Source organism: Mchenga conophoros, linkage group LG10 (assembly GCF_057382185.1).
Source record: "Mchenga conophoros isolate Kocher_MC1m ecotype Shallow Benthic linkage group LG10, M_conophoros_male_GT1.1, whole genome shotgun sequence".
NCBI lineage: Eukaryota > Metazoa > Chordata > Actinopteri > Cichliformes > Cichlidae > Mchenga > Mchenga conophoros.
Genome location: NC_140535.1, coordinates 9,881,212 through 9,906,467, shown reverse-complemented (window position 1 = coordinate 9,906,467; position 25,256 = coordinate 9,881,212). Strand labels below are relative to the sequence as shown.

Genomic DNA, 25,256 nt, shown 5'->3' with positions numbered 1-25,256 from the left:
TCCCCACTTCAAGCACAATTTGGTATGAGCTTCAAGCTAGGGACTGGCCAATCACTAACCAGCCTGTGGAAGCTACCATCTGGCAGGTGGGGAGCGGAGAGGGCATAAAGAAGATTTTGGCAGAAATCAGCCTGGGAAAGGAGGTCACTGTGAGTTGGACCATGAGTGTGTCAGTCATTCAGAAATGTAGATGTTTGTTCTGCTTGTGTAAGAGTGGAAAATACCCATGCTGATGCAACGATATCAAGATGTTGCAGTAGTTTTTAGGTCAATCGATTGTAGTTCACAGTGCGGTGAGTGCGGGTCAATGGTTTGCCAGTCACATTGAAACGAAGTGGTTTCTTGTTTCAGGAAATCCTTTCTGCCTGCTGGGCGTACGACTTGAGAGAAAGGCCGACCTTTACGCAGCTGGCTGACATGCTGGAGAAGCTACCCAAACTCAACCGCAGACTGTCCCACCCTGGACATTTCTGGAAGTCTGCAGAGTAGGTATCCCAGAAATGAAGGATGGTGTGAAGACACTGGACCTGTGAACACAAAAACCTTTCTTTCCTTTTTCTTATTTGTTTATTGAGAGTAGAATATCAGATCAGAGCTGGGTTCAGCCTTAGTACTGGGCTCAGATGAAATGTGAAATTTGTAATTTATAGCTGGAAACATGACTTCTGAACTTGAATTCCTTGCACAGCACTGTTTATTGAAATGAGACATTTTTGGCAAAAATAAGTCTGTCATACAGAACTTTGTTACATTTGTGACCAACAGACTATAGCTAGAGTGTAACTGGGTAATGCATAGATATCAAATTAAAACTCAGCTGAATGCATGTAGATATTTGGACGTAAAACATCTAATCGACTCTTTGCTTTAGTCTTTTCATTCTTACATAGACCACCTTAACTACTTCATGCAACCACATATGCCTCTTTTCCTGGCACTAGCATTAACTTTGTTATAGCCTCACGTCTCCACTGTTTCCTATATTTTATGCAGTATTGTCCAGAAGTGTTCAGCCACTCCTCACTTCTTTATATTTTGCTTTCAAGGAGTCATAATAGTTTTCCTGGCTTTTTGAAGGTCTTTCAGAGTTTTCTTTTAATTTTCACTCATTAGTCCCGTGTATGAAACTGATCATTTTCAGAAGAAAGTAAGGAACCAATTTTAAAATGTGGCTTTAGGCACTTTGCTTAGCAGCCTGTTGCAAAAATCTAAAATCTCTTACCATTTCTTTAGTTGAAGATTGAAAGAAAGCAAAAAAATACAGATGAGAGTTTATGAGTTTGACAGACATAAAATTGTATTTTTGCACCAACAAGGTGATTCCCAAAGACCGTCACTAAAAACTTTACATATCTCAGCATGGTGTGCAGTGTGTCCATTAAAAATTTTGAGTAACTAGGCAAGTAGAGGACAAAAGAATAAGTGGTCATTATAATAATATTAAGTCATTATTGAAGCAGTGTGTGATCACCTTGATAGAATACAGAACAAAAAGCAGCCAGCATCCAAAGAAGTGCTCCAAATGTCCTTCATGAAGCCTGAAGACTACTTCAGGAATAGTTATACCAAATATTCCAGAGCCACTCGCCTAGCTTGGGAGTCACTGCACCTAGTGCTCCGATTACCACTGGGACCACCGTCACCTTCACCCTCCACATCTTCTCGAGCTCTTCTCTGAGCCCGTGTTCCTTCTTCCTGATGTTGCTGTCATTCGGAACCGCTACATCGATCACTACGGCCGTCTTCTCATGTTTGTCTACCACCACTATGTCCGGTTGGTTAGCCACCACCATTTTGTCCGTCTGTATCTGGAAGTCCCACAGGCTCTTAGCTTGGTCATTCTCCATTACCCTTGGGGGCATCTGCCATTTTGACCTCGGGACTTCCAGGTTATACTCGGCACAGATGTTTCTGTACACTATGCCGGCCACTTGGTTATGGTGTTCCATGTATGCCTTGCCTGCTAGCATCTTGCACCCTGCTGTTATGTGCTGGATTGTCTCTGGAGCATCTTTACACAGCCTGCACCTGGGGTCTTGCCTGGTGTGATAGACTCCAGCCTCAATGGATCTTGTGCTTAGTGCTTGTTCCTGTGCTGCCATGATTAGTGCTTCCGTGCTGTCTTTCAGTCCAGCTTTGTCCAGCCACTGGTAGGATTTCTGGATATCGGCCACCTTCTCTATCTGCGGGTGGTACATACCGTGCAGGGGCCTGTCCTTCCATGATGGTTCCTCGCCTTTCTCCACTTTCTTGGGTTTCTGCTGCCTGAGGTATTCACTGAGCACACTGTCAGTTGGGGCCATCTTCGTGATGTATTCGTGGATGTTCCTTGTCTCATCCTGGATTGTGGTGCTGACACTCGCCAGTCCCCGGCCCCCTTCCTTCCGCTTAGCGTACAGACTCAGGGTGCTGGACTTGGGGTGAAACCCTCCATGCATGGTAAGGAGCTTTCTTGTCTTGATGTCAGTGGCTTCTATCTCCTCATTTGGCCAGCCTATTACCCCAGCAGGGTACCTGATCACGGGCAGGGCATAGGTGTTGATAGCCCGGATCTTGTTCTTACCGTTCAGCTGACTCCTCAGGACTTGCCTGACCCTCTGCAAGGGGTTCAGGCCTATGCAGAACAGCAGTGGGGACAGAGCATCTCCTTGGTAGATCCCGCACTTGATGGTGACTTGTGCTATAGGCTTGAGGTTGGCCTCCAGTGTTGTCCGCGACATCCCCTGATGAATGCTCCCAGGGTCCTGTTGATCTTATATAGTTCTAGGCATTCCAGGATCCAGTTGTGGGGCATTGAGTCATAGGCCTTCTTGTAATCAATCCAGGCAGCGCACAGGTTGGTCAGTCTGGTCCTGCAGTCTCGGCTGACTGCTTGGTCTGCCAGTAGCTGGTGTTTTGCGCCTCTGGTATTCTTGCCCATCCCTTTCTGTGCCCCGCTCATGTGTTGACCCATGTGCCTGTTCATCTTAGCCGCTATGATGCCTGACAGGAGCTTCCACGTGGTGCTGAGGCAGGTTATTGGTCAGTAGTTGGTGGGGACCGGTCCCTTCTGGGGGTCCTTTAGGATCAGGACCGTCCGGCCTTCGCTTAGCCATTCCAGGTGTCTCTCGTGAACTAGCAGCTGGTTCATTTGTGCTCCCAGGCTCTCGTGGAGTGCAGTCAGCTTCTTCAGCCAGTAGGAGTGAACCATGTCAGGGCCTGGTGCTGTCCAACTCTTCATACTGGAGACCGTTTCTTGGATATCTGCCACTGTGATGGTTAATGGACCCTGTTTGGGGAGGTCGCTGTGGTCTGCCCTCAGATCCACTAGCCACTGAGCATTGCCGTTATAGGTTGCGTCCTTCTCCCATATGCTCTTCCAGTATTGTTCTGCCTCCAGCCTGTTCTCATATTGTTCCCCTGCCACTGAGAGTACACCTTGGCTGGTTCCGTGGAGAACAGCTGGTTTATTCTCTTGCCTTCTATCTCTCTGGTGTACCTCCTCAAGCGGCTGGCCAAGGCTGTGAGCCGTTGCTTGGCAGTTTCCAAGGCCTCAGGTATGGACAGCTTCCTGTACTTCTTAGGCACCTTCCTCATCGCGCCTTTCTGCAACTCCGATAGTTGGCTAACCTCCCTCCGTGCTGCCTTGATCTTAGCCTCTAGCCTTCTTCTCCATGGAGGGTACTGCCCCTTGTGGCTGTTCAACTTGTAGCCAAGCATCTCACTGATCACTGCTGCCGTATTGTAGATCAGCTTGTTAGTGTCGGTAATCGTGGCTGTAGGTATCATCCGTAGTGCTGCATTAACATCATCTAGGAGACCTTCTGAGGGTACTTCACGTAATCTTGGTAACCGGCTACGGGAGGTCCAGGTTTCAAGCTTGGCCATGATCCTATCTTTCAGGTCAGTTCCTCTTGCACTCAACGATCCTTCTCCTATCGCACTTGGGGCTTGGTACCCAATCTCGGGTGGGGGTGATGATATCTCCCCCCTGACCTGGCGTCCTGGCTCCCCCTTGCCGTAGCATTTATGTTGTACCTCGTCAATCTCTAGCTGTGAGAGCAGTCCCTTCTTTCGAATGTTGGAACACTGAGCTACTAGTTGTTTCACCGTCATTGTGGATGTTGGGTATCGAAGAATCCATAGGTCCCTCATCCTATTCATGTAACCCCTTCCGCCAGGGTTACTTGCGTAGTAGCATTCCAACAACGCCCTGTTTTCATATATATATTAGGGGTGCAACGATACTCGTATCGATATTGAACCATTCAATACAGTGCTTTCGGTTCGGTATGCATATGTATCGAACAATACAAAATGTTTAATTTATTTTATCAACTTTTCTTCTGACAATGCTGTCTGTGTTGAGCGCTCAGTGGTTCTGCGTTCGACTACTCTGCCTAGGCTGCACTGTCAAGCGCAGATCCACTGATCGCAGGGCAAGCTAGCGAGACAGAAGCAAAGCTAGTTGCAACATGGCAAATTGAACCTCCCCCACCCTAATTCAGATCTGGCGTTTGGAACTATTTTGGTCTTCATGTGAAGTATAACCCTGAAGGTAAGCGCGTCATGGACAAAAGTAAAACACTATGTCGGATGTGCCACGCAATGCTCAATTACATTAGAGGGAACTAGTGCGTTAGCGCAGTTAGCTTGTTAACGTGTTGACGCCGTCCAGCCGCATGCACGGGGCGATCCGCAGTAGCTCGTTAACGGAGATTTGCTGTGTTGTGGCGTTAACGTCATTTCAACGAGATTAACGCTGACAGCACTAGTGGGAACACAACGAATGACAGCACATTTACTCCGACATCATCCTAGTGCAAAGTGGAAGCAGACAAAAACAACAGCACGCATGCTACAAACTTTACCCGAGTCATTTAGACAGCCGTTAGCACATGATTCTCCTTATGGGGACCTGATATGTTTAATATGCTGCTGAGAGTATACTCCAGAAGAAGCGTATAGTATAGCTTTTATTTTGGAAAGAGCCATTTCTCTGAATCTGCGTTCGACTACTCCGCCTAGGCTGCACTGTCGAGCACAGATCCACTGAGCGCTCAACACAGACAGCATCGTCAGAAGGAAAGTTGATAAAATAAATGTAAAAATTTTGTATTGTTCGATACATATGCGTACCGAACCGAAAGCACCGTATCAAACGGTTCAATATCCGTGTGTGTGTGTGTATATATATATGTGTGTGTGTGTGTGTGTGTGTGTGTATATATATATATATATATATATATATATATATATATATATATATATTTATATATTTATTAGGGGTGCAACGATACACAAAATTCACGGTTCGGTTCGGTTCGATACTTTGGTGTCACGGTTCGATATTTTTTCGATACAAAAAAAATGTTCATGCCTTTTTAATTTGTCATTTATTAAAATTATAAATATATATTTTAACACAAAAGTACAGTTTTTAAATTTAACCCTAACCCTTGTGCGTGTTGTTTTTTAGCTCGTCATATTGCAGCCACAGAAATTCTTTTGTCCATGAAACCATAAAGCTGCACTTTCTTTTTGCCTTATAGTCTGATTTGTCATAACTTCTCCGTTTTGTGGTAAGCTTTTCTTTGGCTCTCACTTCTTCACCCTGACCTGTCTTATTTGGCTCAGCAGAACTAAAATATATATCTGTCTGTGAAGGTTCTCAGTCATCCAGGTCATCGTAGTGAAATATAGATCCTGCCGCACTCACATAAGCTCAGCGATTCTCTGCGCGATCAACCTCTCACATGTTTAAGCTGCGGGAGATTTCACTTGTCATGTTTGCATAGTAAGCTAACAATTAATAAGACAATGTCAGAGGAATTGGTGCGCAAATTATCATCACTCACAGATCAGTGCTGTCGCTCTCTATACACAGTTCGCGCGATTGCAAAGTGAAAGCAAAAAACAAGCGCAAATTCAAACACGATTTCAATATGTCACATATTGACAGTGGCTCACCCAATGACATAATTACCCAGCTACATTTCTGAAAGAATGCAAAAGCATTGACATATATTTTTCCTTCCTACAATAGCCCGACAGGCAGGGCAGAGATAGCCCCGGGACGTCGGGCTAGCAATATTGCGAGCCCTGTATCTGATTGAGGAATCACTCATCTTTGGAAAAGAGAGTTTATTACAGAGAAATGTCTCTTTCCAAAATAAAAGCTATACTATCCGCTTCTTCTGGGCTATATTCTCAGCAGCATATTAAACATATCAGGTCTCCATAAGGAGAATCCTGTGCTAACAGCTGTCTAAATGACTCGGCTAAAGTTTGTAGCATGCATGCTTGTTGTTTTTGTCTTTGCACTAGGATGATGTCGGTGTAAATGTGCAGTCATATTCGTTGTGTTCCCACTAGTGCTTTCAGGTTAATCTCGTTGAAATAACCTTAACGCCACAACACGGCAAATCTCCGTTAACGAGCTACCCTATACAGAGGGGCTAGACGGCCAACACGTTAACGAGCTAACTGCGCTAACACACTAGCTCCCACCCATGTAATTGAGCATTGCATGGCACATCCAACATACTGTTTTACTTTAGTCCATGACTCACTTACCTTCAGGGTCATACGTCACATGAAAACCAAAATAATTCCAAACGCCAGATCTGAATGAGGGTGGGGAGGTCCACTTCTGTCTCGCTAGCTTGCCCTGCGCTCTTCCTTCTGACCATGCTGTCTGTGTTGAGTGCTCAGTGAATCTGCGTTCGACTACTCCGCCTAGGCTGCACTCTCGAGCCTAGGCGGAGTAGTCAAATGCAGATTCACTGAGCGCTCAACACAGACAGCATCGTCAGAAGGAAAGTTGATAAAATAAATTACAAATTTTGTATTGTTCTTTTTTTTTTCTCCCCTTTGGTTTTCTTTCTTTCTCTCCCCCTCTTTCTTTCATTCTTTCCCCCTGTCCTATCCCACAGTCATGTCTGTCCCGTTTGCAACTGAAAATAAAATAAATTCATAATTATAATAAAGGTCAATCAAATGGACCAATATGATGATCCACTTAAAATAAATCCTCTTGGCATCTTTCTTGGCCTCAAGACAACAATTCTGATGGCTATAGATCCAAACGGGACACAAAAAAAAAAAATTTAAAAAAATTGTATTGTTCGATACATATGCGTACCGAACCGAAAGCACTGTATCGAACGGTTCAATATCGATACGAATATCGTTGCACCCCTAAAATAAATATATATATATATATATATATATATATATATATATATATATATATATATATATATATATATATGAATGAATGAATGAATGAAAACACCCACATTTTGCTTATATGTGGGTGAAGACTTTTGCACAATACTGTATGGTTTGCTTTTTCACACACTTTTCTTACATTTGCTTCAAGACTGCTGCCAGCAGTCACTGGGCTTCACTCTTGTTTCTTAAATGGTAGCTTTGCACAGCTGACTTTCAAATGACTTCTAAATCACATTAAACATGCTTTAAACCTTTTAAATCTCATGGATGTCCTCTAACTAATCAGTGCGTGCGATACCTTGCATTCTCCAATGTAAGCCTGTTAACTTTTCACTAACCGTCTAATGTCTGTTTTCTTTTGCTTTTTTGTCTTTTTCTTTTTCTCTTGTCTAATCTAGGTTGTAGCCGTCACTCTGAAACAAAAGCAATGCAAAACAAAGCCTGGGTCTGCCTTGCATGCTCCTGAATCCTTAACTCTTACAGGATTGATCAAAGCATTGCCTCTGTCTGAAACAGGCGCCACTTCCACTAATCCACAGTCCGATCTTCCATGTTATTTCCTTGTTCGGAAGAGAGGATCGTTGGACTGAGGTGTGACGGACAACCGTTGTCGCCCATCACCCTAAATCCCTTCATTCCTCTAAAAACAAAACAAACAAAAAAAATTAGCTCTTTCACTTCCTTCTGGTCTTCTCCTGTAATGTCAGTCGAGACTCTGAGGCTTCTGACTAACTGGCTTGTGGTGTCTGTGCTGAGACTGACTGGTGTGCTGTGGTCTGTGCCTGCTGATGGCTGCCCTATCCTCGGCCCTGCTCAACTTCTCTGTGCTGCTGTGATGTGGTTGTTCTTGCCTGGGGTGGTACTGACCACATGGCTCTCTTTCTATCTAAAACACAAACACGCACGCACGCAAATACACACTGCTGGACAAAAAATGGACCTTAATACCAAACACCCTGCTTCATTTATCTCTTCACTCCCTGGGTGGCGGTGGTGGAGGGTGTTTGACACAACTTTGACATGCTGCTTGAGTGATGATCTTAAACCACCTGCCTCCTCCTTCTCAGTTTTTTTTTAATTATTATTATTTTTATTTTTTTAAGGATTGTAGGATGGCATGTCCTGAGAAGTATAAATCCAATATGCACTTTGTCAAAATGGAAAAAAAAAATCATAGACTCTTCTTTTTTTGCTTCTTTTGTTTTGCGTATGGTTTCTTTTGCAGTGTTTATTTTTCCCTTGTGTTAGCTTATTTGTCATTTTTGGTCTGGTGAATTCACTGTTTATTTGATGCGTTCCAAAAGGGGGCACTGATAAAGACTTGCGTATGCTAAACGAGCTGAAGTGGAAGACAAAAAATGCAAACAGAAAACAAAGACTATCTACACGAAAATAGAAAACTACAGTCTATTTCTTTCTGCAGACTTTTTCTTAGCAATGCTCATCTGCTGAAGTGTGAAGTGCACCTTAAAAGGAAGTTGCTTCGAGGAGCTGAGTGATCGCATTTTCTGTGCAACAAAAAAAAGAAAGAAAGAAAAGAGGGAAGGAGAAATCAGGAATCTGGTGCAAAAAGTGTCCTATACCTTCCTTAAACAGTACCTCTTGTGCGTGCTTGTGTATACTGTTTGTGATTGCTGGCTTCAGCTGGTGTGCTTGTGGTTGTGTGTTGACTGAGTGAGTGTACTGTGTTGGAACATGTAGGGTTGTTTTTGTTCTGTTTGATTTTTTTTTTTTTTTTTTTTTTTTTTTTTTTTGGGGGGGGGGGGGGGTGGTATTTGTGAAAGACTACAGTAAATGTTGTGTTGCAAATCCAATGGTATGTAATGTACTGTATATACATTATTTAATGTACAGCAAATTAAGACAATTCTTCTAATATTTCTACAAACATTTTATATGTAAAACACATGACAACATTTTTGAACTGGTACTGCTCTGGCTATTACAGATGTGTATATATATTTATATTTTTTTCATGTACAGAATGCTGTACAAAAGCTGTACAATGTTTTGTTTTGTTTTTTAAGTATTGGCCAATCCGTGTTTTTGTTTTCTTTTTTTTATGTTGTTGTAAAAATTCATATTTTTGTATTGCATGTGATTACCATTCTGTACACGCAGTTTGTGTTTTCATCCATGGAAAACAATAAAGTGAGGCTTGTCATGTAAATACAGCTGATACGGTTATTTTGCAGCTGATGGTAAGTTGGTAAAATGTGTTTTCCAGCACAGGTATTCAAAATAACTGGACACTATGCATCATATCAACACGATGGCATCAACTGACCACATCCCAAAGGTGCGCTGTTGCACTGACGTCTGATGAATGTGGAGGCCATCTGGTCAAAATGAAATCACTTTGTTTAAGAAACTAGTTTGAAATGATTTAAGCTTTGTGACATGGTGCTCATTAAGGGGTGGACATGCTCAGGAACAATACTCAGGAAGGCTGTGGTGTTTAAATCATGCTCACATGGAAACCAGAGAGTGCCAGGAAAACATTCTCCACATCGTTACACCATCACCAGCATCATGAACAGTTGATACAAGGTGAGATGGATGCTTTCATGTTGTTAATCACATATTCAGAAGGCAGCCAATTGCTTGGTCCCAGAGGGCTGGCAGATTTGGAATCGCAGCAACGACAATAAGGAGGGGGGAAAGCAAGACCGGAGTGAGTGGATTAAATATAATATTAACTTACTAAACACTGCTAGTTTAACCTTAACTGTGCGAGAAAGAAGCCTGAATAACGTAACTTCTGCTACCATTAAATTCATTCTTTTGTTTGACATTTGGCATTAACTTGGCTAGCTGTGCATTAAGTCGCCATGTTTCTGTTTGTTCATTTGTTTTTGTGATGTCAGATTTTTTTTGTAACGTGGTGATCAGTGCTGGTTGGAAGGACCACCACTGAATTTTTATCTTTGGCCCCAACAGACTGTAGAAACACCACTGCACATTTTTGGCCAGAGAACTGCAGCTTGCTGGATGTTTTCTCTTCATTGGCCCATTCTCTGTAAACCCTGGAGACTGTTGTGTGGGGAAATTCCCAGTAGATCAGCAGGTTCTGAAATACTCAGATCAGCCCATCTGGCACCAACAAACATGCTACTTTCAGTAGAAATGTGAAAGAGATAGAAAACTGTAGAAAGATAAAACATATGATCTAGAGTTCTTCTTCTTCTTCTTCTTCTTCTTCTTTTTTTTTTTTTTTTTTGCACTTTCCAAGCTTCAGCACATTCAGTTTAAATTACATGAATATGCTAAATCAAAGCAAGTTTCAATTTTAAATGTGATTTGTTTATGTCAATGTTTGAAATCTTTTAACACAAGCTGCAAGCATTATAAAGTACAGTCTTAGTATCTAAATTATTTGGGTTTCAGTATAAAAATGCAAATAAAAATAATTTGGATATAGTACAAATACAAACTAATAAAATGCTGATAACTTTGAACTGCTGTAGTTTAAAAATGTATGCATACTTGGACTTTTATGCATATTTTATGTGTATACTTTTGAACATCTCTCCTTTATTACAACACTCCATAAACACTTTGGGAAGCTGGTTTAGCTCAGTGAGTGAGCAGGCAAACATATGCCTGGTGGCCGGAGAGCCGTAGGCTTGAGTTCGAGTGCTACCCACGACTCTTTGTTGCTGCATGTCTTCCCCTCTCTCTGTCCCCGTTTTCCTGACTGGACCAGTTTATTTTTTAAAGAAATATTGAAATATTTTTTCCATTCTTTGTTTGAGACAACATTACTGTTCCAGTTTTCTTTTTTGTGTTTTAATTTCTCTGAGTTAGCTAGGAGAGCGTCGAGTGGCAGTCATAAAATTAATGTCCAAAACAGAGAAAACAAATCCAAACCTATAATAAATTATAGATATTATCTAATCAAAAATAAACTTCCATAGTTATTATAGGTGAACATTATAGATGCAAGCCAAGAGCAGGCTGAGCACAATCCCATTTTTCCTCTAGGTGGCATAACGACCCAAAAGAAAGTGTTTGCCATCTTTCCTTTTATGGTAAAGACATGATGAGGCACTGCTTCTTTTTTAATGGTTTTGCACATTTTACATTAACTTTTTTCAAATATGTAGTAACTTGATGGGAAACATGTAAACAGTGTGTCTTAAATTTTAAGCTAACTTCCTCAGTTTGTACAAATTTGACATGTTAAGAATAAACTGCTTAGAATTTACCAAAGATGGTGGTACTTTTAACCTCAAAAAGACAAATTTTTGGCTACGAGTTGAGAATTCATTTCATACAAATGTCTAATAGGTTTAAAAAATGTGGGGCAGTGACATTAATGAGCACATAAGCTCAAAGGTTAACTTCACTGTGTGATCATAATATTCTGCAAACACTCATTTATTAGTTTTCAATTTCATACCTTGGTAGCAGATGAGAGAGGGTGGCCAGGTTTTGCATTTGGTCTCACTCTGAAACAGTGACAATAATCGAAAGGCTCACTATGAGTCGGTAAACAGAAGAGCTTGAATGGTTGTAGCTGGAGGTATATAAATAAAAGGAAGCAATTCCAGTTTCCCTATTTTGGTTAGGAAGCTTTTCTGTGACCTTCAGTTAAGTTTACGAAGCCTCGGAAGGTGCCTTGATAATGAGCACTTGTGCTTGCGTTTGGTCTTTGAAATGTTTTATCTGAAGAAAAAAGAAGAATGGTGAATTGATTTCTGTATACTGGCATCAATGGCAAAGAGAGGACCTTGTATATTCTACTGCAGCTAAAAAGCTCTTTGACTCCAACTGGTACTGGGTCACATGACCAGCGTTTAGTGAGGGAAAACTGTTTCCATTACTGCAAGGTCAGCTACAGAATGACAATTAGTCATTTGTTTGATTTTGTTACCAAATTAGCAAGCTGAAAATGTACCAGCATTACATGTGCAACCAGTGGTATGTGTTATGCCAGGCATGTTCAAATCAAACCCAGAAATCACACAAAAAGCCTTCACACACACATAGCCACAATTTGGTTTTGAAACAGAGGGTAAGGTGAGAACACAACAGAGATAGTGAGAGAGCTTTCTCGTGGTCATTCTAACATTTGCTGAGTGCACCACTACAACTGTCAACCATCAATTGATGACCTTGGGACTCTCCTTAATGAAGCTGTCCACCAACACAGCCAGCAAGCTGGTTATTTATAGAAGTGAAGGTACTGAAAGAGAAAAAAAAGGGGAAAGAAAGTGGGGCAGCTGGACGCACGCAAAACATCTACAACAAACACACCATGATCTTACTAACAAATGGGGACTTTCCGTCATTCAGTGAAAGGTGAGGGGTTTTTGAGATGAAGTCATCCTCTTTCCTTTTGTTCTCAGTTCCCCTCATACATATTTAGCCTTATCATCCTTCTCATGTTTATTAGATTAAGTCAGCTTTTAGGGCTCAAAGAGAATTAATACTCTTTGTCAGAATATTTGGCCACCGCCAGTCTGAGGACCAAGCAAATAAAGGACTATAGATGGTAGATTATAGCAGCATGACAGGTTGTGATGTTGCCTTTAATACCTTTAATTTTGCTTTTGTCATTTTTTTAATTACCAGTTTTTACTGTCTGGTGTTGTTTTCATGCTCGTGATAATTAAATTGTCTGCAGCACAGCAGGTTAAGCAGCAGGGGGTCCAAACTTTTCTGTGTCTACTTCACCGCCTGCAGAAAACATCCAGTTTATCTGCAACATCTTACCAAATTAAACATTCCCCTCTAAAGCTGAAAGTCATGAGTGCAGGTGCAGACTGCCTAAATAGCCAGAAATCACATGGGAAACTCAACATACAGTAAGAGAGGAAAATAAAAGGGGAAGTTGATAAAATAACTCGATTTTTAATGCAAATTTCTTTTTTTTTCTTTTTTTCTTTTTTGCTGTTGGTGAACTGATGCGGAATAATGTTTTTCATAAATGTTTTATGTCATCTATAAGTGCTTGTTCTGTTGTCCTTTTCCGCTGCATGTGGTGTGTGGTAACCAAGTGTCAGAAAGGTTGTATGCTGTTTGTTGTATGACATTTACCAATGCCTATAATTAAAAGTGCTCTGTGAGCGGTCGGAGAGAGCTCAGACAAAAATATGTAGGTGAAATTGAAGACGACAGATATAGGCATGATTATTATTGCTTTAGGTTTAAAAAAAAAATGAATCTCTGGCACGTCAGTTTCTGTGAAAGGCCTTTAAGAACAATAGAATTGCTCAAAATAATTGTGTAAAAAAATAGCACAGTTTGCAGCTCGACTGGTGTCGCTGCTTTGCAAATTGTATTGATGATTATGCAGTCCTAGGTAGGACAACAATGGGTTTTACTGATTATTTACGCCTCCCTCTTTTTATAGTATGCCACCCAACAGATGTCTGCGTGATCAACAGCAACACAGAACAGAGCACCAAAACCACTTCCTTTTCTTAATATAGCCTAAATGGAGAAGTAAGAATGAGTCAGAAAGACGAGTGTGCCGTTGATTTAGATTACTGTCAAATCTCCCAGCAGCTTTCCACATCATTCACATCTCTTCACCTGCAGCATACTGAATACGTGATTATAGTATTCACACAGAGCTGTAGTCTTCTTGGAACTATATCAAGATCATCATCAATGTAAGTCGCAAACTTTATCTTTAAATGCGCAGCTTGATTATAAATCGAGTGCAGATCTCAGTTAGAAGAAGCTCTTGGTAGGTTGCATGGCAGCAAGCTTCCCACCTACGTGGACCTTGGACACATATATGGACTGTTTGAGGGTTTGATAGCCGTTTAATGTTGGGAGCATAAAAGGAAAATTGTGTTTTCGCAAATATAAATTGACACTGAAATACAGAAAAAAATACATGTTTAAAAATTTTTTTTTTTTAAATATGTAAACATGTAATTAATAATTTTCCAAAGATTCACAAATTCACATACTCTTTTTGAGTACCTAAGAGTATCCAACCCTATAGTTAAAAAATGTACTCATTACCTAATGAACAGTTTTCAAAAAAGTGATTTTTTCAGCTTTAGTTTTTATAACAAAACAGAATGGGATGTCGTATTTGATTAAATCAAATCTAAAGTGTTAGTTTTCATCTTGAAGTGTTAGCCAGTGTTAATGGTGCGTACCACCAGTATAAATACGATTGTGTATATTAAACAGGATTATGCACACTTTTTAAAAAAATTGTCCAACTCCACAGATGTAAGGATGAAGTGATGAAGTTTGAGTTTAATGAAGTTCAAAACTATGAATTTGTAGTTGATTTATGAAAGCTGTATTTACATAGATCACTACAGAACTCATTATAGGTGTTGGGGTAAGGCTGGGATGGTCAGGGCGCCTGACAAAAGTATACGACAACGATCCCTTCCATTTTAATACAGCTCACTAATACTCTATGCAACTGATTGGGACCCACACTTTGGAATTTAAAAAGAAATCTCCAGTAGACTCACAATGACACTGTCACTGACTTCTATTAAATGCAAAAAAAACAAGAGGTAATTATTAGTAATAATCGTTATTATTAGTGTGCTTTTGTACCTTTAATTTATTTTTTTGTTTTTTGTTTGTTTGGGGGGGTTTTTTTGGGGGGGGGGGGGGGGGTATTTTTGGAAATCAAACACACTGAGAAATTACAGAAACTATGATACCGCAGCTGACAGCTAAAGGAGAAGTACTCTGAAATAGTTAGCATCAACATTTACATAAAGAGCCATAAAGCCAATAAAGCTGATGAAGATGGGACAAATTATTCTATATGGTCCTGAACAGCTTGAGAAACAACAATGCTCTGTGATTAGTTTTTAAAACAGGAGCTGTCATATACACTAGGATGTATTAGAGGAATAAAAACTGTAATAATTACATCTAAAATGTTCTGGAGTCTATGTATAGAATATTAGAAAATGCAAAGGACAGCACATGTCCCTTGTAATTGTACTAGTCTCTTTCCTGTTCCTGTTCTGACATTACTGCAATAGATGGATTTTAATGCTTTGCCATGTCTTCACAGATACAAACATGAACGGCCTGCTCATCCTGGGTGTATTGCTGTTTATCCCAGGGCAAAGTGATGCTAACAGAATGACTCAACCCACCCTTGGATCTAATGGCAATCAATCCACGTATCGTTTCTCAACAGCAACCTCCCCTGGTTCCAGAAGCAAGGCTGAAAGTGTATCTCAGCCTGCCATCAGCTCTGCCTCCACTACCAGCATCACCACCACCACCACCACCACCACCACTGTGAAGACACCAACAACCACCCATAGTGTTTTTCAAAAATTCAAAGCTGAATGCCGTAATCTGTACATACTGTCTGGCGTACTGTTATTAAACTGCGTTCTTTTTATGATATTGACACTGATACTGCTGTGCAAGGTGTGCAAGTTGAAGAGACGTCTGAGAACCGATGGCGAACCTGTCAGCAACAACGAGTACTGGATGGGGACTGAGAATAAGGCCAAAAGCAAGCCTGACTCTGAGAGAGCAGCCAAAGAGACCACCATGTTAATGGCTGAGGTAACTCCAGCACAAGGGGAGACAAATAACGGCACCATCAAGGAAGACAGTGAGAAGGTAAAGGAGGATGAGAAAACACCAGAGGAGAAGGCGGTGGGAGATGCAGCCAACAGCGAGGAGGCTTCAGCTACACCTGTAACTGCAGCTGAAGATTCACCCTCCCCCAACCCACAGGCGGCCACCGAAGCCCAGCTCAGCCAAGCTGTGGAAGCAGCCTCCTCTGAGGGCAAAGAGGAAGGTGATGCAGAAAAGAAATAGAAGATTCCTATCTCATTCCTAAGATTCCCACCACTTCTAAATACTCGGGTTTTATGGATCTTACACTGTGTGTTTCGTACTATGAGTAGCTCATGAAATAATTCCCCCTATTTGTGTTCTTATACAGCCTACATCACTCTTCTTATATAAGAAGCTTAATATATGAACATTTTGTTTTCTTTGCCAAAGGATGTGATGTGGAGTTTTGTGTATAGCTGCCCTTATTTCACTTTGGCTTTAAATCCTTTAACTGTAATTTTTTTCTCCAGACAGATTTCAATTTGATAATCAACCAGCTGTGTGTATTCTAAGCTTGTCAACCATTTTATTACTGGGAAAACAATAGAGTGATGTTGCTTCCAATTCTTGTGTGTGAAAATTAAAATATTTTAACATTAGAATAAGCTTTTTGTTTCTTTCCCCCCAGCTCACCTTGTGTGTTTGTGTTTTTCCTCTCTTACTCTAATTTGACAATCACGCAACCAGCACAACAGAGATCCATCATTCAGAGTCATCACTGGCCCTTCAGCTGTGTAACGAGCTGGCATTCGTGTGTGTGTGTGTGTAAGCGGTCTGCTTGATTAGCAAGCAGAGAATGTGCGTCCTCCAGGCAGTGCCACTCAACTCTAAAAGAATGCTCTCTTTCACCTCAGCCAGAGCTGACAAAAGACATACATAGAAGCACAGACACACACACACACACACGCAGAAAACTTTTCCAAAAAACCAATACGGGGTTGTTTCCGCTGTCATGTGCAGAACTTTGTTTATCCACTTGCAGGTGACGTCATGATGAATGTGCACCTTTCTTTAGCAGTTCTGAATAGTTTGTTCTCTGCTGAGCTGGGTAGTGCATTTATACCACTGGCACTGAATGCAAAAGTAGAAGAGATAAAAAGTAAAAGAGAGAAATAAAAGCATGGCTCTAGGTGATGCATGTACATTAATGAAATAATGAGTAAATAATTTCAGCAACTCTTTACTGCCTGTATGGTGCAGCAGGTATACAAAGTCAAATTTGGGTTATTGGGTGTTCTTTTTTTTTTCTTTCCTGCTACTGCTGCAGTATTTGGCAACACTGCACGAGCTGAAAGCAGTTTTATAGCACGCTAAGGGTGGTGGTAGACAGCTGTGGAGTGATCGTGAAGCTTCTTGTAAGGGCCAGTTACAGGATACATGTAACTTAACCTCATCTCAGCAAGCTGCTAAACCCAGAAAAGAAAGTACAGAAAAGAAAAGGTGGGGAGGAAGTAACAAGCACTTTGCTGAAATGTGTTTTTGGTTAAGGTGACCACTGAGCTGAGACAATAGTTTTAAAAAAGAAGATTTCAATTAACTGCTGCCAGGGTTCTGCAGTCAGAAATGTGAGCTGTCTTTGTGCAAAAATAATTTTTGTCAAATTTGTCGCACTTGAAAAGTTGAAACACTGATTAACTGTCTCTTTGGACCAAGTCAAATTTTGTGGTAGCAATACAGCAATGCAGTGCAGAACGGAGAGTTGCCTGTATTGCTGATGACAGGTAGGAAGCTGCAGCAGAGGGAGAGTGCTCTGCAATAAATCATGGTGCTCTTTTGTGGCAGCCTCCAACATTTACGAGGAAAATAAGACCCAATTGAAGCACATCATTACATTTGCAAAAGGAGGCTTTAAGAGGGGGTGTAGATTATGTGAGATAACTGATAACAGTCGATCCTATTTAAATACAAACAGGGCTGAAATCCGAGCACAGCAGCAGCTGTCGTTTTAAAATGCAGAGGGAAATCTTGAGAGCTGCCAGGTTTGGAAGGGACCAAGTGGTTTCCTTTGTAGTCCTTTTTATGCAGAGATCCCTTCATTATCCGCTACATTTCTCCTTACCTCCATCCTAATGCACCCCCTCAACCCCCACCTTACCCACTCACAAGCACCCCAGCCCTCCCCTTTTACTTCCACTGCACAGAGTAAATCCAGAGCTTGCAGTGTGTGATCACGCCAACCCCAAAAGATCCATAAGAGCCGGTAGTAAACTCTCAGCTTTTCAAGGAGCAGCCAAGGACCAAACTGCAAAGAAGTGAAGGCAGCCTGAGAAAAAAAGATACAAAAAAAAAAAATGGTCGAGTAGGCAGAGGTCAATTCTATGAGCGGAAAAGGGTGAAAAAAAACACCTTCAGCAGAACACCAGCTGGTCCTGGGATCAAAAGCAGAAAAGGACAGGGGAAAGAGGGGGCTGGACAGCGAGAAGGAGCAGAGAAAAGTGAGTGGAATGATAAAATGAGAAGGTGAGTTCTGAACAAATTTAATCACTCTTTTTACTCACACGTTCTGCCACACCCTCGGCTCAAAGATACTGCAGTTTCAACAGCAAGCAGCTCGCAACTGTGTCTTCGCCTGCCTTCGGACCGGCTGATGCATGAGCTCTCTGTGGAGTCATTAATAAAAACCCATCTACTGAGCTAGTTCTCCTCCTCTGAGAGCATGGGAGTGACTTTACTGACAAGCGCTGATGACTGAACACGCAAACTGATGCCAGGGAAAATGACAGCAGGGATTTCTCATCCTTTTGTGATGGATGATTTTCTTCAATAGATTAGAAATATCCTCCTTGAGTTCAGATCAAGCGCTTATCAGTTCTACAAAAGGACACAATTAAGCACTTTCCTAATGTTGCATATAAACGATACTGCTACAGAATCTCTAAAGACATGGCTGCATAATTGGGGGAGTCAGTTTGGTATGTGACGTTAATGTGTGTACCTGCAAACAATGTAGTGATGCACAGGAAACATTAAGCTACCTGTCTGTGCACATGTGTGAGAGATGTGTGTATGTTTGTGGAGAGAAAGTGAGAAAGAACCAGCCTGTATAGTTTGAAATGCTTCTCCTGCAGGCAGCAAATGTTTGTATCCTTTGTTCACTATTTTCACACCCTGCAGGCCTCGCTTTCAGTGTGCCTTCTGAAAATGATGCTGTGTACAAATAACACTGGTTTGCTGTCTTTCTTGTAGGTGGAAGCTTTCTCTTCTGGAGCTCGTGCTCGTGTTATGGCTTGGGTTGCGAATTCTGGCTGTGTGTCCCTCCGTGTGCTCCTGCAGTCGCAGCCACAGGGAGGTAGACTGCTCCTCGAGGGGTCTAAGAAGTCTGCCCAACAACTTACAGTACAACCTGCGCTCCCTTAACCTGTCCCACAATCGATTCCACAGCCTGGATGACCAACTTACCGCTTACACCCATCTCCGCGTTCTAGATTTGTCTCACAATCGGCTGAGCCGACTGCCCGCAAACCTACCTCGTTCCCTCTGGCGGATTTATGCCTCCTCCAACCGCATTCAGTTGTTGGACAAGAATGACACGGTTTACCAGTGGAACCTGCAGCTGCTTGACCTCTCCGACAACAAAATGGAGAGAGCCACCTTTATCAACAACACGCTGAGCAGTTTGTGCACGCTCAACCTCAGCCACAATCACTTCTGGACTTTGCCCACCAACCTACCCGTACGCCTGGAGATTCTTGACCTGTCCCACAACTGGCTAGTAAAAGTACTTCCCGGATCTTTAGATCGGCTCCCCAGACTAACTTACTTCTACCTGCATGCTAACCGCTTCTCTGCAATGCCTCTTGGAGTCTTGGACAAAATGACATCGCTCAAAGTCATTGCTTTGGGAAACAATCCTTGGGCTTGCCACCTTTACGCCGACATCAGTTACTTGCTCTCCTGGACTCAGCGTACCCCCGCACGTGTCCTGGGCTGCCCATGCCACACTCAGCCCGTCTGTGGAGGGGTGCGCCCTGGCAGGACGGGAGGGTGGCATTATGCCTCCTACAACTTACCCCCATTGGCTGCCAGCGCCAAGGATCTGACCTCTATGACCCCCAAAGCTAGTGTCACCGGCTGGTGGTATCTGTCTGTTTCTACCTCGCTGAACACTCCTGTTGCCCCAAGAGAGACATGGGACACAAAACACCACACTTTCACAGCCACACCCAGCATCAGCATGGCCACCCTGAAGTACAAAACCACAGGCACACACCTAACTATTGATCACATGTCTGCAAGTGTTAGCTCTGATTCTCTTCATGTCTCTGCAACAAAGCAAACCTCAACCACAGACACAAGTCTCCTTACAGAAATGACCGATGAAGATAACACGACATCTGCCACAGATCAATTTTTTACCACAGATAGTCTGTCCATCCAAACAAAGAAGACAACCACACTTCGCACCAGAAGTGTGAGGAGGCAGAATCCATCCTTTCCAGGTGGTATCCCTAACAGTAGCCCTGCTCTTGTTTCCTGTTCCTGGGATTTATTCCTTCATAGCTCAGCGCTCCTGTCTCTCATTCTGATTCAAGTCCATTGAAAGACGAATGAAAAGGCCCAACACCAGTTTATAGCACAAACAAGTAGAACAGACACAAAACTGAATACTGCTGCTGCGCTGCAAACCTTGCATATATATATTACCAGCTTTACAGCTTTAATTTCAATGACAGGCTTGAGCTGGGTGTACTGACACTTTTAGAATTACATGTGCAAAAACAAACAACTTTTCTAACATTTTTACAAGCCCTGCTTTGAATGTCTTTTTAAGATTGTAATGAATCTAGCAGAGCACATGATGGCACTATACATCCAGGTACCAGTCTGTTATGTAACTGAGTGCCTGGTGCTTCATGGGCAGCAACAGTCTATTTCCAGGCTGTCCAAGGTGCACTTCAGTACACACTAATGTCCCCAATTTAGAGTTTTAAATGTTTTATTTTTTTTAACATTTTTTTATTGTTTCCCTATTTGTTTCCCCAGTTTCACTCTAGATGTGTATTTTTGCTTTGACTTTGTGCAACATTTCATCCTGTTAACTGTTTCCGCTCTCACTGTAGCTGTCCTTGATGTCTGGCCTGCTCGTTTCATACAGGGGTCAGGATGTGTGATCGAAATGTCGGGGACACGCACATAACAGGAGAGAACAGAGACTCTTTGGAGCAGAGGGCAGACAAATGGACATTGTTGCGTCACTACAGTTTAACAAAGTCCAAATGCTTGGCGCTGCTTCTGCATTTTGATCACATCTCAGACTTAAGTGTCCTTCATGATTCAGTGACGCTCGTGAAAATTATCTGCATGCTGACTGAACGTCGCAGGAATGCTAACTTACTTGTGTCTTGCCGCAGAGCATTAAAGCGCAGACACTTTCGTGATATTCAAATCTCGACTGCATTAAACGCCAATGATGTAGCAGCCTGCAGGTTTTTTTGGGTTTTTTCTTTTACAATTTTAGTAACGCTTTTGCATCTAGACCTTAAAGCTGCCAACAGAGGGAGAAAAGCACCACAGAAATCTGCTTTTGATAAACTGGAGAAGAACTAATGTCAGGAATTAGTTTATTGCTGGGTGCTGCTTCAAAGTGTTTTCTGTAATGTTAAATAAAATGTTGGCTATTTACACCTTCTGATAATTGTTTTCATTTCACCACTCACCACCTCCTCTTCTTTTCTTTGCTTTATCCTACCCTGGAAGACAGTTGTTCTAATTTAAAGTGTTCAGTGATTAAGTGTTAGGGGGAGAGGCCAAACAAACGGCAAATTAATGCTGAGCTTAATCTTGGCTTGTTTCTACACACTTGCTCTATAATAGGCAAATGAAGGAAGTGAGCGGCCACGCTGCATCTCCAGTGGCTGGATTTTATTCTCTTGTTTTTAAGTGTACTTGCCTTGTCTCACAGTTAATCACGAATCAGAACACACACAGAGTGTTTTCTGCTGGGTACTGTCCAATCGCTTTTCTTCCTTTACTTGGAAAAAAGGGGGTAAACTGAAAAAGAAAATATATCGTAGAACAGACACTATCCCAGAGGTTCAGGTGATTCGTATGACCTTTATCAATGGGTGCAAGACAAGTGAGGACAATCTCACATATGGGAACATCTGGGTCAGACAAAGAAGAGCTCCTCTCTGGCGGTGAGTGGCAAACGAAGGCGCGAGCCTCGTGAACAGGTGACAATATGGTGTTGTGTTTCCACCAGCACAGTCAATGATAAACACCTGATGCAATGAGAGGCCAAGAACCTGAACAGCTTACCTTCTAAAAACAAGGTGAAGTAAAGGCAAATAGTCTGTATTCTCTTGTGTGAATCCTTTTTTAATGTCACAGAAAAATCCACATAAAATACTAAGAAGAGATATTTGATGTGGCTCAGCCAAAACTAGCCTATATAACACTATGTAATGCAGTTTATGTTACTGTTTGTTAAGTCTTATGCCACAAAGATTAAAAATGTTATATTGTTAGTTTCAAAGTAAGAGTTTGTGACCAGTAATAACATTTACAAATGTCATCGTCCTGGTCCCCAAAAGTTTTTGTGGCATAAGCAATCGGGGAATAAAAAAATGCTTTTTTGTAAAAAAAAAGAAAAGAAAAAAAAAAAAAAAGATACATTTTATGCATACATGTATTGATTGTTACATAAACCTATTTTTGGAGGCTTCACACATTTCAATTGATGACCCCAGCCTTATATATATATAAGACTTATATATATATACATAAGAGCTCAGAAACAAATGATTGCATTTACCGCTTAAAACCAAATATAGAAGGAAGCTGGTGGTTTGTGGGCTGATTATCAGAGAGCATGATTCGAGGTTCAGAAAGAGTTCTCTTTTCCATTCTTGTCTTCAGTTTATTTTCACTTGTGCCCGTGTGAAATATTAACTCATCTTACACTGCAGCCCTGCTTTATAAAGCTGGAACACAAAAATCCATAGTGTGGATGTAGTGTGAGCTAAATTTTTGATTTTGAGTTTATATGTCTTCTTTTTTTCTTCTTCTTCTTTTTTTTTTTTATCTTTCTGGCTCCCTTTAGCTGTGGGACTTTAAAACATCCCTTCCAGGTACTTTAGCTGCCAGTGTGCTGGCCTGCTCTAGCCAATTATTTTCTCTGTAGACTTCACAAAGTAATGTCAGATTTCTCCTCTGCCTTCTCCTAATAACTGACAAGGTGTAGAAGGCTAGCATCATTTACTGCTGCCCTGCCTCCCCTCTTCATCTCACCACCCAGGCTTGTTTTGAGTGAGCTCGCTTCTTTCTTTCAGCCACACTCAGAGACTTCACTCCACAGCGTGCTTTATTGTACTGCCCTCTTGTGTTCCCATACAATTAGTTTATATCAGCTTTATATGTATATGAATGGGTTCAGACAGGGCCTCACAGAAAGGCTTTAGAAATACATCACATAGCAAGCAGTCACTGTGAGTGCACAAAAACAGTTTTGACTTCATTTGTCTTTGTTGCTGGAAAACTCTATTTTCTTGTGTTATAGAAAGTTACAAAGCCAACATAGCTAAGAGTTTCTTTTATTTAGCTTGTTACTGAACCACCTTTTTCTGAGATTCAAGGAGAAAAAATCTCAGAGAAAGCAGCTGGGCCTTTTAGCTGTTCCCAGTCCAGACTGAAAAATGAATACAGTCTGTGCTTTAAGTAAGTGAGGTCACACAGGCACGGAGTAGGTGGTGGTGATTTCTTGCTGTTTATTTGATTTTTAGACACACTGCTTATAGAAAAGAAACACACACACACACAAGCACACACGCATATAAAATAGGAAACTTGCAATCAACAGAACTATCATTATGCATCAGGTCAAAGTGACATGAGCTCTTATTGTCATGTGCTCTTAGCGCCCTCTTGTGGTGAAGCGACATATATGAATGTTTATGCCAAAACGTAGTTAGAGACTATTCTTAGAAGGATTGTGTCCTTCACTGGCCTGCAAGTGGCAAAGACTGCTCTCAGGGACCTTTAGAAAGAAAGAATACACACACACACACACACACACACACATATAGATAGATAGATAGATAGATAGATAGATAGATAGATAGATAGATAGATAGATAGATAGATAGATAGATAGATAGATAGATAGATAGATAGATAGATAGATAGATAGATAGATAGATAGATAGATAGATAGATAGATAGATAGATAGATAGATAGATAGATAGATAGATAGATAGATAGATAGATAGATAGATAGATAGATAGATAGATAGATAGATAGATAGACTACCATGACAGAATTTGGAGCTTAACTGGGAGCTTTATGTGCAAGCAAGTTTTTGAATCGGTCAGAAATGGAGACTGTTTGGAGTGTTCTCTTTTAACCTCTAAGTTCCACCCAGAATGCCATCTTTAATCACCAAATAATACAAAGAGAAAAACAGGCTTGTTACCAGTGATGCACAGAATCATCCACCTTGAAAAGCCAGCAGCAGGCTGCTTATGGCAAAAACAATGGCTGCCAATTTTGATCTCCTTAGAGTCGCGGTATCAATCGTAGCCCAGAATTAGGCTGGTACCCAACCAAAGGACGCTCAAACGCAGCAGATAAAGTTTATCTGATAAAGCTAATCTGTATTGACGGCTTGGGTCTACTGTGTATGCCAAGGCCCAGCATGTCTTTGAGCCAAGAGCAATGTTTTCCAGTCTGATCAGCTGAAAAGCGAAATGTGTAGGAATCTGGAAGAAATAACAAGGCGTACTCCAGCAGCCGGAAGACTGATGAGACAGGCAAAATTCAACCTCGCAGCATAGTGAGGGGGAAGCAAAGGATATGGTATCTCTCTCTCTCATCTCAGTGGCACAGACAAGGCAAGGTCAGTGTTAAGGTCAGTGGTTGCAGAATAGGAAGTGGTTAGCAACTGAGAGAATATATGGTGGCAGCCAGTTAGAGAAGAAAGAATGCGAAAAGGAAACAGGAGTGAAAAGGCTGGTTAAATAAACGGAGAGTGAGCCAGAAGGACAGAGAGCAACACTTAGCCAGAGAGGCTTGGTTACCATTCTCAGGCTCTGTGAGGTTTCTAAAAATGTTTTAGGCACACATAAACAAAGTACAAGTGGATAAACATGGGTGAAGTCCATCAGTCCAGTCATCCACAGGCTTCCCGTGTTGTCTGTTAGCAAAGGAAAATGCCGTTAAAAATATCTCATACAGATTTAGAAATATTAACTTTGATTTAAAACAGGTTCCAGCTGAGTAAAGCATAAGTTAACAGCTTCACAATGGGTTTCTGAGAAATCAGGGATGGTCCATCTCTTCTCCAAAAGGCCAACACACACACCTCTCTTCCTACTGCTGACTGTACAGGTAATAGGATTGCTCCTTGTGGTGCTTTTATGCCATTTGTCATCATCTGTAAGACACAGCTCTCTCTCTACAAACAGCAGCCAGAACATTCCAGGGAGCAGCAGGGGCATGAGCTTATCTCCCAGCCCAGTGGAGCAG

At 41.6% G+C, this 25,256-nt stretch overlaps 3 protein-coding genes across 13 annotated transcripts in view; all 3 read left to right on the top strand.

Moving 5' to 3' along the window:
- The window catches only part of ksr1a (kinase suppressor of ras 1a), a 33,979-nt gene extending 24,986 nt beyond the window's left edge, over window positions 1-8,993 (top strand). For all 11 annotated transcript variants that reach the window (XM_085288471.1, XM_085288462.1, XM_085288468.1 and 8 more), the window contains 3 exons: window positions 14-149; window positions 352-485; window positions 7,614-8,993. In XM_085288471.1, coding sequence (XP_085144597.1) covers window positions 14-149; window positions 352-485; window positions 7,614-7,620 — 277 coding nt within the window. In that variant the 3' untranslated portion in view covers window positions 7,621-8,993. The remainder of the gene's footprint in view (window positions 1-13; window positions 150-351; window positions 486-7,613) is intronic.
- Window positions 8,994-13,677: 4,684 nt separating this feature from the next.
- Window positions 13,678-16,381, top strand: LOC146565373 (uncharacterized). Its single transcript, XM_085287918.1, has 2 exons — window positions 13,678-13,835; window positions 15,227-16,381. The coding sequence occupies exon 2, from the start codon at window positions 15,235-15,237 to the stop codon at window positions 15,991-15,993; it is 759 nt and encodes a 252-aa protein (XP_085144044.1). The 5' UTR covers window positions 13,678-13,835; window positions 15,227-15,234; the 3' UTR covers window positions 15,994-16,381.
- Window positions 16,382-17,930: 1,549 nt separating this feature from the next.
- LOC146565372 (oligodendrocyte-myelin glycoprotein-like) lies at window positions 17,931-21,414 on the top strand. Its single transcript, XM_085287917.1, has 2 exons — window positions 17,931-18,252; window positions 18,979-21,414. The coding sequence occupies exons 1-2, from the start codon at window positions 18,245-18,247 to the stop codon at window positions 20,330-20,332; spliced, it is 1,362 nt and encodes a 453-aa protein (XP_085144043.1). The 5' UTR covers window positions 17,931-18,244; the 3' UTR covers window positions 20,333-21,414.
- Window positions 21,415-25,256: the final 3,842 nt, after the last annotated feature.

Bases quoted from the DNA above. Each gene is read 5' to 3' on its own strand.
- LOC146565373 (XM_085287918.1), top strand. From the start codon at position 15,235: ATGAACGGCCTGCTCATCCTGGGTGTATTGCTGTTTATCCCAGGGCAA.